Source organism: Balaenoptera musculus, chromosome 13 (genome assembly GCF_009873245.2).
Source record: "Balaenoptera musculus isolate JJ_BM4_2016_0621 chromosome 13, mBalMus1.pri.v3, whole genome shotgun sequence".
NCBI classification, from domain to species: domain Eukaryota; kingdom Metazoa; phylum Chordata; class Mammalia; order Artiodactyla; family Balaenopteridae; genus Balaenoptera; species Balaenoptera musculus.
The window spans coordinates 29,730,079-29,747,126 of NC_045797.1; the positions used below are offsets into that span (position 1 = coordinate 29,730,079).

At 45.8% G+C, this 17,048-nt stretch overlaps 1 protein-coding gene across 3 annotated transcripts; it reads left to right on the forward strand.

The window, feature by feature from the left end:
* The first annotated feature begins 206 nt into the window (after positions 1 to 206).
* Positions 207 to 15,678, forward strand: FIGLA (folliculogenesis specific bHLH transcription factor). 3 transcript variants are annotated; one of them, XM_036873607.1, is made up of 5 exons: positions 207 to 469; positions 3,113 to 3,265; positions 4,876 to 5,026; positions 14,954 to 14,985; positions 15,601 to 15,678. In XM_036873607.1, exons 1-4 carry the CDS (start codon positions 269 to 271, stop codon positions 14,956 to 14,958), a joined length of 510 nt encoding a protein of 169 aa, XP_036729502.1. In that variant the 5' UTR covers positions 207 to 268; the 3' UTR covers positions 14,959 to 14,985; positions 15,601 to 15,678. The 3 variants fall into 3 exon arrangements, with proteins under 3 accessions (XP_036729502.1, XP_036729501.1, XP_036729500.1); XM_036873606.1 differs by lacking the exon at positions 14,954 to 14,985 and having other exon boundaries at positions 15,601 to 15,677; XM_036873605.1 differs by lacking the exon at positions 15,601 to 15,678 and having other exon boundaries at positions 4,876 to 5,097; positions 14,954 to 14,989.
* The last annotated feature ends 1,370 nt before the right edge of the window (positions 15,679 to 17,048 follow it).

Sequence of the window (17,048 nt, forward strand, 5' to 3'; positions counted from 1 at the left end):
AGTCAGAATGTGGGGGACTGGTACTCGAGCAGGCGGAGTTTTTAAAACTCCCCAGGTGACTCCAGTGTGCAGCCGATTTGCGAGCCAGCGCTGTCATCCAGGCTTCACGGAAATCACCTGTGGGGCTTGTTAAACCGATCGTCCCGGAGCGGTTTCCCCAGAGCGGGCGGGGCAGGTACGCAGGCGCGCAGGGGGATGCCGGCCACGGCCCCGCGTGGCCCCAGGTGCCCGCGAGGCAAGGCCCAGCCTCCCACCCCCGCGCGCCGCCATGGACGCCGCGCCCGCGCTCCTGAGGGCCCCACCGGCCGAGGTGCTGGACGACGTGCTGCGGGAGCAGTTCGGGCCGTTGCCCCAGTTGGCCGCCATCTGCCGGCTCAAGCGGCTGCCGTCGGGCGGCTACTCGTCCACGGAGGACCTGCAGTTGGTGCTGGAGCGGCGGCGCGTGGCCAACGCCAAGGAGCGCGAGCGGGTGAGCGCCGGCCCCGCGAGGTCCCTGCCCCGGGACCCGGCCGCCTTCCTCCCGGCTCCCCCCCAGACCCGCCACCCATTTCGGACACCTTCGGGGGCCCGGGGCGCCCACTCCCCGCGCGGGGGCCCGGGGCGACTTCGACCTCCCGAGGGCCGCTCGTGTTCGCCTCCACCCGCGCCGGGATGGCGCCTCACCTGCGACCCACCTGGACCGGTGCAGGAAGCGAGTCTGGGGAAGGCCGAGGGGGCCCCTGACCACTTCAGAAACGTCTCCCCTTGGCAGGCGCTTTAAACCCTCAGAGGAGGCAGTGCGCTTACGTCTCACTACCTCCTGCGCCGGGTGGGTGCTTGGGGTCCCCTTTTCCCAGCGCCCTGCCTCCAAGCACAAATAGGGCGAGGCACAGGGAGCCTGATGGAAGTTACTCTTTTCCTTACTTTAAACAAAGAATTTAAACAAAGCCTGGGTGTGCACCCAGACTCCCACTCGACCCCCTGGCGGGGGACAGAAAGTGGGTCTTTCCCACTCTGGCGGGTACGCGGTTAATAACCCGCGGGGATGGTTCCTCGGGCGGAGTCGGAGCGCCATCTACTGGTAGCTTTTAGTATTTCTAACTGAACTCGGGCCTCAGACTTGTGAGATTCCGTCTCCTTTCTGCCAGTTGCAGTCTTTGGGTTGAGCTGCTGCGGAGGCTACCGAGAGAGGGAAGGGCGAGCGCTGGAGGAGGGTGCGCGCACATTCCGGCCTGGGACTTGAGGAGGAAGTTCTGCTGGGGACTGTTCCTGCACACTCCTGGGCCCTTTAGAAACGTAGCCCCAGTCAATCAACTCGGAGCTTTGTTTGGGTACGGGTGAGAGGAGAAAGGACCAAGCAGGTGTAGAAGACTTAAGGGAAAGTTGGGAGCCCTTTATGATAACCCTGTGATGTGATGTGTTGATGTGGCTCTCAAACGAGATTCTGATCCAATATTTTACATTTTAAGTTGGGCTTTCCCCACCAGGAAGGAATTGCTTTCTGCACAGAATGGGTCCTGGTGTTACCCACTATTTTAAAACTAATGACCTTAGTCTTCTTTAATGATGAAATTAGTACACCTGGAAGACAGAGAAATGACTAAGTAGGGAACGGAAACACCCACAATGCAAATATAACTACCATGAACTATCATTCTTGTGTATATCCTCCTAGTTTTTTTTCTACTTATATTTGTGCATATTCATAATCTTACAAAATTGCGATGATCTAGTACATATCTTTGTATTTTTTTCACTTAACATTATCAAAAGCATTTCCTCATATTCTAAGCAGAACAGCTTTCGACTGCGTAGTCCAACATATAAATGTACCGTTACTTATTCAGTCTCCTAGTGTTGGGCATATATGCTTTTTTGCAGCTTTTTACTGGTACATAGATCTATGCCCATGTCTGATAATTGCTTTAGAGCAAAACAGTAGAGGTGGAATTACTGGGGTATAAACAATCTTGTGACTTTTGATACAAGTTGCCCAATTGCTTTCTAGAAAAGTTTATTAATTTTTATCCCCTTTTGCAGGATATAGGACTGTTCCCTTTTTCCATCCCCAATGCTGGGTATGATAATCAAAACAAAAATGTTACCAACTTGGTAAATGAAAAATGGTATCTAATTTCTGTTTTAATTTATAGTGCTTTGATTATTAAAGTTTAATATTTTCATAAGTTTATTGAAACTTATGACCAATAAACTTATGAAATACATTATGACCAATAAACTTATGAAATACATTCACTGTATTCTGCTGTGAATGGGCTATGTCCTTTGCCCACTTTGATGTGGGGTAGGAGGGAGTTCTCAATATAAGTGAGTGAGTATATTGGCTTCATGGTGTTGTGGGAACCGGTTCTTCGAGGGCCTGTGTCCTCCAGGGGGGGGTTGATCATCAGAATTCTAGGCCTTCAGAGCCAAGGAATTAGACCCTGGAGATGAAAGAAAAAAGGCTCTTCATTCTACTTTTCAAGTCTTGCCAACGTGCAGACTCTCTGGACTCTATATCATCAACTCCGTTGGGAAAGAGGTTGAAGAGTTGCTGGCACAGTACTTGAATAGACGAGTGTTTGTACAGTTTATTCATTATCGTTAGTACAACTTATTGAGGACTTTCTGTGTGCCAGGAGGAAGTGTTTGGTGTGTAATTATGTCACTTAATCACCACAAAAAAAGCTACACCACGACAAGGGGAGTATTTTCCACTTTGCAGGTAAACAGACCAAGGCTTGGCGATATGAAGTATCCTACACAGTTTTGTAAAGCTAAATGGTAGAGTTGGGTTTTAAACCCTGATGTACTGACTCAGAGCTTTTAACCACTACCCAGCCTGCCTCTACCTTGTAGTGGGGATGCTCTCAGAGGAAGAGAAGGAGGTCAGTGTGGACCTAGACACCCCTCCCAGTCCATCCATCCCTGCTGCCAGGTTCATGCCACTCCCTCTCCCCTTGCCAGGAACTGTACTGCCAGTGGAGCGGTGGCTCTTCGGCACGAGCCTGCCTAGATTCCCCGCCCAGACAAGAGAGCTGTGGAAACGAGCCCTCACGACCGCCTTCCGTGGTTTGGGGAGATGCCTTACAAGTTAGCTTCCTGTGTGTCACTGTGCCTTTTTGCTTTCCAGATAAAAAATCTCAACCGTGGTTTTGCCAAACTGAAGACGCTGGTGCCATTTCTTCCCCAAAGCAGGAAGCCTAGCAAAGTTGATATCCTCAAAGGTGCAACTGAATACATACAAGTTCTCAGTGATGTTTTGGAAGGAGCCAAAGACTCTGAGGTAAAGGTTTAAGAAGTTAGAACAACGATACCCACTGTTTATTGAGCACTTTCTAGGTGCCAGGCAATTTATGTATCCGTTCTAGTTAGTTTATACAGTCCTTTGACCTATTTATGATCCTGGTTTTACTGAAGAAGAAGCCAAAATACAGGTAAAGTCCACACAGCTAAGAAATGTCAGAACTGGAGTCTGAATCCAGGTCTGTGCAAACTTTGGAGCCAAGTTCCTGACCATCAGTATCCTTACCTCCTGGTGCCGTCCAGGGCATCTAGCTCCGAACTGCTTAGCCTTTAATGGGACTTTGACAGCAGGGGCATGAGAGGAGTTTCATTAAACCCTTCTCTATGGCAGTGCTTTCCTTCAGCAGGACACACATCAGACAGGACACAGAAAGGAAGAGGGATGTCCCTTGGGAGAGGCCCTCCCTGAGGGGCAACCCTGCCGGAGAGCTCACTGGTTTCCTGGTGATGCTGGTCTCATGGGGTTTTGTGACCATCCAGTGGGACGACACAAGTGAACCTGCTTTGTAAACTGTGAAGCACCATAATGTCACCACCATTATTGGGGCACGTAGCTCAGGGGTGTCCATCAGGCAGTGGAAGGTGTGGGCTGGTTTCATGGGTCATTCTATGGAGAGGCAAATTTAGAAGGCTTGAAAATGGGTTAGTCGTCAGAGGAGGTGAACTATGAAGAGAGAAAAGGCCTTAGAAATGAGCGCTAAAGGAGGAGCCATCAGAGAGAGGCAGGTGGAGAAGCAAGATGGGGTCCTACAATCAGGGAGGGGGCATCTTGGGAATCCGAGCGTGGGAAGTCGTCTGAGAAGCTGCAGGGGGGCCGCGAAGGCAACCAGAAGCAGCACATGAGGTGTGGGCCAGGAGGGGGCTGGAAGTCACCTTGCTGTGGGTTGAGGGTATGTTGTTGGTAAACATCTGAAATCCAAGCAGAGGGAAGCGGCAGACTTCAAGTTCATTCAACTTGGAAGTCTGAGCCTGGAAAGAAGAATCAAAAGGATGGAAGAACAACAGTTGTTAGATCAATGAAGGCCTTTTCTAATTAGCTATGTGATCCTGTTTAGGGACAAAAGAGGACAGACAGTAGAGAGAAGAGAAAGGTACTCATTCTAGGAACTTAGGGCAGAAATAGCCCAGTGTATAATGGTGCTTTTTAGTTTCTTCCTCTTGTCTGCTAGTCCTACTTAGGTGACTACTGGGAGGATACATTTTGCAGTGGTGGGATTGGATTGTCCTATTGGCCAAACTGGATGGCTGGGTTGTGGCATGGTCGTAATACCTGGACAGGTGCAGGTGGCTGCCTTAGTTTTTCCTCGCATGTGAATTGTCTAACAGAAGTGCTTTGTTTTGTGCTGCATTCATTATAAAATATAGAATCTGTCCCATGCTATAATCTTTTTAATGCAGTTGCCAATCACACAACATTTTAAGGTTATAGGAGAACAAAATACAGTCTGTTGAGCAATGATTTTCTTTCCATAATAACTTAAGCATTGCCCTCATTACTTAAATAAAATTTCGTACATTACAACTTTGAAATATATTGATTTAAATCTTTAAAATCTGTCATACTGTTTGACAACTAAATATGCTTTCTAGAAACAAGACCCAGATCATCAGAACTATAGCAACAATACTTCTGAACCACATATGTCCTTGGCTAGAGAGCTATCGAGAAATATACCACACTCCGGTTGTGCTGTGGGCTTGAAGAATGAGGAGGAAGGGTCCTGGGCAGATGGCGGCAATGGTGAGTCGGCACACACTTGTCGCCAGGGGACGATGTCTACAATGGGAGTTATCTCTCCAGCCAGGAGTCTGGTGAAGTGTTTCTTCTTAGATAGTCATGTTGATGTCCAAAAACTCATAATGCATCCCTTGGGCATGAGGTATTTTCCATGTTAAAACATGATTGAAACAAGATCATTGTGTGAAAGCACCTAGGTGGGGGGGTGAGTTTGCTAGTTTGAAAGGTCTGTTTTTATGTTCCCAAGTTAATTGGAAAGCTGCTCAAGGGGAAGGTAACTCCTCCAGAATCACCCAATACAGACCAAAGCTTAATTTTTTACGACCCTAATTAATACATCAAAAGGTTTTCCGGATTCTGAGGTCTCCAGAAAAAGAAATAACTAGCTTGCCCTCCATAAAGCTGCATGGTGATCCCATGTACACACACACTCACTCACACACATGTGCACTCACACACGCGCATTTGTTTTTAAGTTGGCCTTGTTGGAAGACAGAGTTTTCTAAGTAATAACAAAGGAGTTTATTGTAACATTATCACTTATTACCTTGCCAAACTAAGGAAGCCATTGGAAGGAGCAGCCTGCTTCTCCAAGTCTAGAAAGTGGACGTTTTGCTCTTGCTGTGTCTCACTGTTACACAGACAAGACCCCTTGTTCCATCCTACAACACGATTGCTACTGAAACAAGAAAGGCTTGCAGGAGTCTGGAACTAAGCAAGTTGCTTAGTGTGGTATAAGGAAGAGTGGGGGCCGTGGAGTAACAAATGATGGGTGGTGGTGGGAGGTGGTTTAGAAGAGCAGTTGAGTGCAGGCTCTGGAGACAGAATGCTGACGTTCAAACCCTGGTTTTACCACTTGTTTGCTGTGTGACCTTGAGTGAGCTACGAGAATTTTCCAACCGTCAGTTTCCTCATCTGTAGAATGGGAATGATAATTGTACCTACATAAGGTAACTGTGAGGTTCAAATGACATCATGTCAGCAGAGCGTCTAGCATAGTACCTGGCATGTCAGTGTTCACTTGGACTTTATTAAGTCTGCTTGCCACACCATGAGCAATCAGTATTTTTTTTTTTAAACATCTTTATTGGAGTATAATTGCTTTACAATGGTGTGTTAGTTTCTGCTTTATAGCAAAGTGAACCAGCTCTACATATATCCCCATATCTCTTCCCTCTCGTGTCTCCCTCCCTCCCACCCTCCCTATCCCACCCCTCTAGGTGGTCACAAAGCACCGAGCTGATCTCCCTGTGCTATGCGGCTGCTTCCCACTAGCTATCTATTTTACATTTGGTAGTGTATATATGTCCATGCCACTCTCTCACTTTGTCCTGGCTTACCCTTCCCCCTCCGCATGTCCTCAAGTCCATTCTCTAGTAGGTCTGCGTCTTTATTCCCGTCCTGCCCCTAGGTTCTTCATGACCATTTTTTTTTTTTTTTAGATCCCATATATATGTGTTAGCATACGGTACTTGTTTTTCTCTTTCTGAAGCAATCAGTATTGATTGGTGAGCAATCAACAACGGGCCCCAGGCATTGTCATTCTGTTTGCAACAAGTGGTCTGGGTTTTCTCACTTGGCTCTTACCAATGCTCCACCGTGGTTTGAGGTCTTACAGGCTCTCTGCTGACTGGCTGGCCTTGTTTCTGATTTGATTACTGTTTTCTAAGGATCCCACTTGTGCACATGCTCAGTCTAGATTTTCCAGTTCCGGCCACTTGAGATTTAAAACTTCGCTCTCCGGTCAACTCTTAGGATACAGAATTCCTATTCTATTACATGAGCTGACAGGGAATGACTGAGATCAAAGAGTGAAAGTGAAAAGGAAAAGAGTGAACTGAACCTTGAACCTGACTGTCTAAGTTAGTAATGGTAATGCTTCCCCAAATGTGGTTTTAGTGTGTTAGATATTAAGGCAAGAATCTTGCTTGCATTTAATCCTCACTGGTCCCTATCAGGTAGGCATCACCATGTCATTCTCACAGTCAGGTGCCTGGCTAGTCCCTCCAGCCAGTCCCCTTGGGCCTGGTACAGAGCAGGCCTATGCCAGCGTCAAGGATGTACAACGGAAGTCCTGCTTTTCCAAGGACAATTGAGCACGGAATTTACCAGTTTATGGTAAATTGATTTAAAGTGGGGACTAGGGGCTTCCCTGGTGGCGCAGTGGTTGAGAATCTGCCTGCTAATGCAGGGGACACGGGTTCGAGCCCTGGTCTGGGAGGATCCCACATGCCGCAGAGCAACTAGGCCCGTGCACCACAACTACTGAGCCTGCGCGTCTGGAGCCTGTGCCCCGCAACAAGAGAGGCCGCGACAGTGAAAGGCCCGCGCACCGCGATGAAGAGCGGCCCCCGCTTGCCGCAACTAGAGAAAGCCCTCGCACAGAAACGAAGACCCAACACAGCCATAAATAAATAAATAAATTTATAAAAAAAAAAAAATAAAGTGGGGACTATCATTTTCTAGTAAGAAACAGGAAAGTTCTGGCTGGAAAGTTTTTAAAAAGGGAACACAACACTCAATTTTTAGTCTTTTAGCTAACCACGTCTAAGTTGTTAATTGGAAGAGTGTGCTAATTCTTAGAATGAACAAAGAATCACGTATTTGAGATTTTTTATGTATGTGTATAACTTCTGTCAAATGTGACTTCCAAGGCCTGAATGTAAATAGTGCCAGTTTTTGCAGAAGGATTTTAGGATTTCATCAGTTTTGTCAGGGGTTTCTCATTCTTTGACATTCAGATCATTCATTTACAAAATTAAAAACATTTATTCTGAAAAAAATCAACTTAAGAAAAGTTGCAAGTATAGTACAAAGAACTTTTTCCCTGACCCATTTGAGAGTAATTTGCCAACCTGATGGCCATCACCCCTAATGACTTCAGCGTGCATTTCCTTCAAATGGGAAATGGGGACGTTCACCTGTATGACCACAGTGCAGCCATTAAATCAGGAGATTATGTGGCTTTACAGTCATGTAATCCTCAGGTCCCATTCAAGTATCACCAACAGTCTTGAAATGCCCTTTCTAGCAAAAGGACCCAGCTAAGAATCATGCATTGCATTTAGTTGTCCCTTCCCTTTTCCCTCCTTTTCCCTGGAAAAATTCTTTGGTCTTTAGGTAATTTTTATGACCTGGACACATCTGAAGATTACAGGCCAGTTGTTTTGTAGAATGTTTCTTGATTCCGTCTTGTCTATTTCCTCCTGATTAGATTCAGATACGCATCTTTGGCAGCAATATGGAAATGATGCGGTTTTCTACTCATTGCATCCTATCAAAGGGGGGCAGATTTTGATTTGTCCCATTACTAAGGATATTCACTTTGATCATGTGCTTAACGTAGTGACTTCCAGGCCTTTCCACTTCAAAGTTAGCCCTTTTCTTTTGTAATTAATCTGTATTTTGTGCGCAGATGCTTTGAAATTATCTAGATATCTCATTATTCATCAAACATTCTATTTTTTTTTCTTAAAGTGATATCTGTTGTCTTATTTTATTTTTTTAATATTTATTTATTTGGCTGCGCCTGGTCTTAGTTGCGGCACGCGGGATCTTTTAGTTGCACCATGTGGGATCTAGTTCCCTGAACAGGGATTGAACCCAGGTCCCCTGCATTGGGAGTACAGAGTCTTAGCCACTGGACCACCAGGGAAGCCCCATCAAACATTCTATTAAACTTTTTATTTTGTGACAGAGAACTCCCATATGCCTTTAACTCAGTCTCCCCCCATGGCTGCGTCTTATGTAACTATAGTACAATATCAAAACCAGAAAGTCGATATTGGTACTATGTGTGTATAGTTCCATGTCATTTTATCGCATGTGTAGTTTTGTGGAACCATCACCGTAAAGCTGTCCCACATGCTACCCTTTATAGTCACACCCACCCACTGCCCCTACTCCTCCACTCTCCCTAACCCCTGCAACCACTAATCTGGTCTCCATCTCTCTAATTTATCATTTTGAGAATTTTGTATAAGTGGAATCATACAGTGCATAATCTCTAGAGACTGGCCTATTTTAAACTCAGCACAATGTGCTTTATTTATTTATTTATTTTTCACAATGTGTTTTAAATCATCCAAGTTATTGTATCAGTAGTCTGTTCTGCCTTTTTATTGGTATTAGTTCATGGGATGGATGTGCCACAGTTTAATTATTATTGTAGAACATTTTGGTTGTTTCTATATTCATTTTTTAATATTACAGACGTGTGGTTTTCCATTCAGTGGATTATTACATCATCATATAATATCATGACTTATTTTGTTACTCAAACTGTCCTCATTGTGGCCAGTGACAGCCCTTGTAAGTGGGCTGCCTTTCCACTTGAATGTCACCATCATTCTTTGATCACTTCCTTTCTGGCAGAAGATGGTCCAAGCTCACACATCTTATACTTTTCCAGCCTTGGAATCACTTTCATCAAGGCCCTCCAGTGGGTAACTCACCCCCCATCTCCGTACCATCTCCTCCTTGCATGGCGGTTCTCCTTACCCCTCTTGGGCTTTAGTACCTGTAGTTGGTTTGTTAGAGCTGCCGTAAAAAAGTACACAGACTGAGTGTCTTAAACAGCAGAAATTTATTTCTCACAGTTCTGGAGGCTGGAAGTCTAACATCAAGGTGTTGGCAAGTTTGGTTTCTTCTGAGGCCTCTCTCCTTGGCTTGCAGATGGCCTTTCCTGGGTGTGTGCTTGCCCTGGTGTCTCTCCTTTATGAGTCCAAATTTCCTCCTCTTATAAGGACACCAGTCAGATTGGATTAGGGCCCACCCTAATGGCCTCATTTTAACTTAATCACCTCTTTAAGGGTCCTAACTCCAAATACAGTCACAGGTACTGGGGGTTAGGACTTCCATATGCATTTTGGGGACCACAGTTCAGCCCATAACAGCACTCATGACAGGCTGCCCCTTCATGATGACCCCCTCTAGGATGGATCAAGGTAAAGGGGCCAAGGAAACAAAGCTCAGACTGGTCTCTATTTGCCAAACAATCGTCATAAGGGGTCATTCCCATTTATTTGAAGGGCAACTACATAGGGTTTCAGGATCTGGCCAGATACCCTAACTGGAGACCTGGGGACAGCTGATGTGGCTCATTGGACTGAAATGCTCATATACAGAGGGGCTCAGGATTTGGGAGGCAGGTCCTCTCCAGCTTCAGTCTGCAGGAATGGCACCCTTCTTCCTGCTCTTGGAGAGGATCTCTGAGGAGTGGAATCTGGTGCTGGTAGAGATGGGCATTTGGAGGGACTTGGGGGTGTGGTCAGAAAAGGCTGTGCAAGATCAACAACATTCCTGAGAGGCAAAATCCCCAGTGAAGCACATAAGAATCTGCTGATGGCAGGAGGGGAGATGAACTGCTCGGGCCAGAGCAGGTTCGCTTGGGGACTGAATCAGCAAATAAGTGTGTCCGTGGATGGAGAGGACATGGGCCAGCCATGCATCTGGCCTCGGTAGGGATAGGGATTAATGTCAAGGTCCAGGGAGGCTTGTTTAAAATTGGACTTTCAAGGTGTAGGATTTTGTTCCTTTGGGATTAGGCATTACTGGGTGGCAAGATGTTCACTAACCCACCATTGTTTATTCCTTCTGTTTGTCACCGGTGGCTATGGCTTGGGCATTTCACATCATGCAAGGCTCTGAATTTTGCTCAGAGTTGCCTGTAATCCTGTAGAGACTGTGTCCCTGGACAAAGACCACCCTCAGTGTTGAAGTGAGATGCCAATTGTGCTGGGGTCAGAGAAGCTCTGGAAAGGGTTACATGCATGAACGTAAGTGCCTATTATGGGACCTGGATGTGCCGCCATTATACACTTCTAAATTTTGGCCTGTCATAGGAGCGTTCCGTGGAGAGAGCTTCTGAGAGAAGGAAGCCTGGTGGGTGGTAGATTTCCTCCACCCCTCCTCTTCAGGTTGTGGTCATCTGTGTGTGAAATTAACCACTGGGGACATTTCTTCTAATAGCAATTTAAGCTCTGAAATGAGATGGTCTGGCTAGTTGGGATGAATTTATTAGCATCCTGAGAAAGCCCTAAAGCATCTATGTTCTGTCTTCCATCTCACGTTTCCCCCAGGTAGTAGCTATGTGTGATAGCAAAAATTCCACTATAGTATTGTGTGTGTGTGTGTGTGTGTGTGTGTGTGTGTGTGTGGCGGGGCCAGGGGTAGGTCTAGGCTTTTCCTTGGGAAGCACTTTTATCTGCCCCAGTATTTACTTGTGGCCTAGTGGGCATATTCTGATGAGTTTTAAAAAATTGAACTTCCCTTTTGATGGGGTAGGTGCTCTTTGGTTTGTCAGTCCCCGCCCCCTCTTACTGCGTCTCCAGCGTAGACATTTAATTTTGCAGTACTGGGCCAAGGACACTGGGCACAGAGGGAAGGCCGCACGAGTGGCTGCTTTGGCTCTGGGATGTTATTGTTTTCTAAACTTTGGGGGTTTAGGGGTTGGTGCTCTGATGGTATGAATGCTGGTCGTTCTGTCTGGAACTCTGGTAAGGTGAGATGTGGGGCATGCAATGCAGGACAGGATCCACCTAACTTTGGAGTAATGCCACCTCTGGTGGAGTGTTCCCCAGGCTACAGCTACTTAGGAAGAGATCCAACCAGCACCCAAGGAAGACTCTTAAGGCCCAATCTGATCAAGTAAGAAGAAAATGTTTCAGGGAATCCTTATTTCTTTGTGAAAATAAGAGAGGGAGATTTCTTTTGTCGTAACTCAGATTTTTCTATGGGGACAGAAGATTGAATCAGTCATGGAAGTGGGGTTTGTCTGTGTGTACGCGTGTGAGCGTGTGTGACGTGAAGCTTGGTGTGTCTGAGGAGCTCTCTATGTGGTATGTGCTCCTGAGTCTGTCAGTGAGCTGAGCGTCATTGGAGAAAGCCAGTAATTGCCATTTGTCTGACATATAATGGGTCTGGTGATCAAATAAATTGAAGTTAGTTCTCATCTATTCTTGTGGACTTTTTGAGGGATTATTTATACGAGTTTTATGAAAGATCCATCTCATTGGTCCCATATGAACAAGGAAGAGAATGGCAAGAATTGGATGGAAGGACCTCTCAAAGACCCTTCTCTGAGAGCGTCCTTAGAGGCAGGACTTCTCTGATGTGCTGTGGGACCTCCCTGGAGACAGACAGCTCCTTTGGGTCAGCAGAAAACCACCAAATGCTCGGACCACATAAGCCCGCCCCTGAGGTAGGTCAGTGTATCCTCCCACCCGCCACCTTCTCCCCTGTTCTAATTCCGGGGCTATCCAGAGCAGATCAGGGATAAAATGTACGCCAAAGACACAGTATTAAAGGTAGATCTTTTAGTGGGAGGGTAAAGGGATTAGAAATACAACTCAATTATTTTTCAGAACTCTCCCGGTCCTCTTTGGATCGCTCTCTTCCTTTTTGGAAGATTTTTCCCTCCAGGAGTTGTCCTTCCAGTACCTCTGGTGTAGAAGACAGGCCTGGGGCACCTGCCTCATTGGGGTTGCTCTGAGGTGAGAGGCGCCGAGGGGCAAAGTCCCCCTGCATCATGCTATTTGGGCCAGGTCCCCAGGAGAGGAGACAGACCACATGGGGCTTTGTGGCCAAAGCCCTGCTCAGAATGAGCATCCTTTGCTGTAAGATCATCTGTATGGCTTTCCCTCCGGACAGGAGGCAGCGAGGCTGTGGCCACAAGGCTGGATTCTGATCTCTGGGTCCTGGCTGGACTTTCACACACTGAAGCAGTATTAACAATGAGAGCACAGTTTAGATGGGAAGAAATGCCACTTTACTTTTTACACTGTTCTCCACTCGTTCTTGAGAACCCATTATGACGCAGATGGTGGGAGAACTCTTTATCTTGCCCCGTTAAGGCCTATCTTCTTTGAGTAAAGCCGAGTCAGTTCAGCGTTCAGAATATTCCCTGTGGGGCTCCTTTGCCTCCTACATGATCTCCCTCCTCCCTCTGCCCCTCCTCCGGTACCGTGAGGAGTGTACACTCCGGAGGCTGCGGTGGGGGCCTCGTGTGCTGCCCCACCTCTGGCCCAGCTAGTTCTCTGGCCCCTGATCTTGGGTGTGGTTGAGCTGACATCTGCTCTGGGTGTCCATGGCCCCCCTGTGGCTTCTCTTGTCTAAGCCACGCCATTCAGAACCCAGGCCTCTTCTCGTATCCCTAGCCTTCCCGCCCCAGATGGGCTATACGGCTGCCCTCAGGCGCACGTTCCTAAAGATGTCTCTCAGCCAGTGCTCACCAGCTCCTCTGAGAGACTATATCCCGAGAAGTGGGTGCCGATCCTTGCTTTCCTCAGATTCTACTTTGCCTTTCTTGGGTTCTGTTACCTTTGGAACTCTCCCCCATCCCCTGGTCAAGGCCAGGATGGCACGGTACAGGACCCTTCCCAGGGGTCAGGCAGCTTCTACACACTGGTCCACCCTCCCTGAGTAACCACTTCCCGCTGTTTCAATCTCATCTCCGTCTCGGTTGTGGTAGGCCTTCTGCTGTCATATCTTGCCTCCTCCCTGCACCACGAGCACCCCATGAACAGCCATCTGAGCTCTGCCCACCAGAGCTCTCTCTTTCAACAAAGTTGCCCTCTTTCAAATGAGAGTCTTGCTTTTCAGACTGTTGTTAAGCTTGGAAATGAACTCTGAGGACTTCTGGTCGGTATCTATCCATCCCTTCCCTCCCCGTCACTCTACCCTCCAGCTTTGACTCAGTGGGTGGAGGGAAGGGTACACTGGATAGTATGTCAGATTATCCAGCTACACAACCAACAGCAGGAGTACACCCACCTTATTAAAGTTGCTGAACTGCAGGCTGGGTTTCTCTTCCTCAGACGCCCTTCTTCTTGGACCTTCAACTCCTTGACTTAGATGAGGCCAACATTTTTAAGTGAACTGTGAGAATAAGACAACATCAATAAACTTCAAGTTTTTGTATTCCAATACTTAAATATTACAATCCTGGAATTTCCCAGCTAACTTAAAAAAAAAAAAGGAACTAAGACAACAATCTGTAATACACTGGACTATAGGCTGATAAGATGAAATTATCCTTTAACCTTCTAGGTAAACACAGCAATACATGAATTGTCTTCTAGGTTTAGAACATTCTGGTTGTGTAAAAAGTTTAAAAATTTTTAAATGAAACTTCTAAAGCTAAATTTGAACTCAAAAAAAGGAAGCTTGATGACATGTATTGCGGAAAGACTTGTTCAAGATCAGAAAAAATAGATATTGACACTTATTTTGTGCCAGGCACTATTCCTGGCAGTTTATACGTAATAACCTATTTAATTTTCATAACTGTCCTGTGACATACAAACAATTATGCCCATTGTACATGTCAGGAAACTAAGGAATGAAGTTAAGTAACTGGCCCAACATCCAGTGCGTGGATGAAGGGTTGGGCATGGGAGATGTGGGGAAATAGTGTTAAACCTTTTAATGGTCTTTCATTCTAACAAAGCTCACCCTTGAAATGTAAATGAGTGGACTAGGAAGTAAATAAATGTTTTTTAAAGCTAAATTAAAGCATTTGATTGCAGTATTTCATATTAATATACATCCGGGTTTCAATTTCTGAAGTGCCTGACCATGATTTGAATGACTTTATTTTTTTAACTCATGGATTTAAGTTGAGATTTCAGAAAATTGAGAAGCCCAAGGTGATCTTACCATCTTAAAAAAGCCACAGATGGAAATCTACTAATATGCTGGCAAAATGTTTTCCTATACAACTGAATTAAGAAATTATCATAAGGTGTATAACATTGTATGTTGTTTTCTTATTCTATCATTGGCATGTTTAGAGGTTATTATATAGTCTTTATAACAAGTTTTAATGGTTCATTAAATGGGGCAATTTTCTAATTGTTGGACATTTGTTTTCAATTTTTTGTTCTCAACCTGATGCGTTTAGCTCTTTTTTGTATTTCATTTTGTTTTTAGGATAGATTCCCAGAAGTAGAACTGAGTCACAGGTAGGTACAATCTGTGACTTGGTGCCAATTTTTTTTAAAAAATAAATTTATTTACTTATGGGTCTTTGTTGCTGCATGCAGGCTTTCTCTAGTTGCAGCAAGCAGGGGCTACTCTTCGTTGCGGTGCACAGGATTCTCATTGCGGTGGCTTCTCTTGTTGCGGAGCACGGGCTGTAGGTGTGCGGGCTTCAGTAGTTGTGGCTCACGGGCTCTAGAGTGCAGCCTCAGTAGTTGTGGCATGCGGGCTCAGTAGCTGTGGCTTGCGGGCTCTAGAGCGCAGGCTCAGTAGTTTTGGCGCATGGTCTTAGTTGCTCCACAGCATGTGGGATCTTCCCGGACCAGGGCTCGAACCCATTGTCCCCTGCATTGTCAGGCGGATTCTTAATCACTGCGCCACCAGGGAAGTCCCACTTGGTGCCAATTTGTAATACTAACAGCTACGTAAGAGTGCCAAGCCCTTCATATCCTTGCCAACAATGAGATCTATTAAAATGATAGAATTGTAATGGGCAAAAAATGGTATCTTTAAATTTAAACATCTTTGATTATTAATTAATTTTTGTTTGTTTTTAAACTGTCTGTTATCCATTTACAATGGGCTCTCTTCTGTTTCAGGTTCCCTCAAGTATGAAAAGTGAAAAGGCTGGCCCAGGGCTATCTTCTACAGACAAATAAATGCAGTCTTGAAAGTTTTAGAGTCTCTTTAAAAAAAAAAAAAAAATTGTCATAATTCAAAGTTTAACAATTACCCTTTAAATGGCCTTGCCTGTCACAAATTTACTTGACTCTACTTTCTCAATTTCATGCACCCAGCTAGGGCCATATGGCACCTTCGTGCAAGCTCAAGCAGCTTGAGCACAGAGACAGTCATTGTTATAACGACTGCTCACAAAGACTTAGCACTTCATAAGTGGGACTCTTCTCCATACTTTACATATGTTAGTTTGTTCTCATAACAGTCCTGCAAGATAGGCACAACGATCCTTGCTTTACAGATGGAGAAACTGAGGCATAGAAAGTGCGTAGTCAACTTAGGCTGCCATAACATAGACCACAGACTCAGTGGCTTAACAGAAACTTCTCACAGTTCTGGAAGCTGGGAAGTCCAAGATCAAGGCCTGAAGAGTTTAGTTTGCTTTTCCTGGCTTGCTGACAGCTGCCTTCTCTCTGTGTCCTCACATGATGGAGAGAGGGAGCAAACTCTGGTCTCTCTTCCTCTTCTTATAAGAACACCAGTCCTATTGGATTAAGGCCCCACCCTTATGACTTCATTTAACCTTAATGACCTCCTAAAAGCCCTATCGTTGAATACAGTCACAGTGAGGGCTTCAGTGCATGAATTTTGGGGGAACACAGTTCAGTCCATAGCATTCCACCCCTTACTCCCCCAAATTCATGCCCTTATCACATGCAAAATACATTCATTCCATTCAAACAGCCCCAAAAGTCTTACCTCATTCCAGCATCAACTCTGAAGTCCAAAGTCCCATCTAAATATCATCTAAATCACTTTTGGGTAATACTCGAGGTATGATTCATCCTGAGGCAAGATTCCTCTCCAGCTGTGAACCTGTGAACCAGACAAGTTATGTGCTTCCAAACTATAGTGGTGAACAGGCATAGGATAGACATTCCCATTCCAAAAGGGAGAAATTGGAAGAAAGTGGTGATGGGTCCCAAGCAAGCCCTGAACTTAGCAAGGCAAATTCCATTATATTTTAAGGTTTCAGAATAATCCTCTTTGGCTCAGCGTCCCACCTTCCAGGTGGACTGGGATGGCAGCATAACCCCACACAGCTCTCTGCAGTGGCCCTGCCCTCTGAAACTAACAGGAAACAGACTTGCCCCCTGGGCCTGCGGTCAGAGTGGCAGCCCAGATGCTCTCTGAATTGCCTGTGGGTCATTCTTCCCTTTCCTTGAAGAACAGTGCCTGTTTGCCACTGAATAGCTCTGTGGTCTTGTCCTGACAACCTTCATTCATTCTGTCCTGTTTTATCTTTCCCCTTTAGTTCAAATTGGCAGTGTCTTTGCTGCTCTTAATCCCATCTCTCTTCCTGGCCTCT

Coding starts and splice junctions, on each gene's coding strand:
- FIGLA (XM_036873605.1), top strand. CDS start 269: ATGGACGCCGCGCCCGCGCTCCTGAGGGCCCCACCGGCCGAGGTGCTG. Junction 3,266..4,875: donor AAGGAGCCAAAGACTCTGAG/GTAAAGGTTTAA, acceptor TATGCTTTCTAG/AAACAAGACCCAGATCATCA. Junction 5,098..14,953: donor TCTCTCCAGCCAGGAGTCTG/GTGAAGTGTTTC, acceptor TTTTGTTTTTAG/GATAGATTCCCAGAAGTAGA.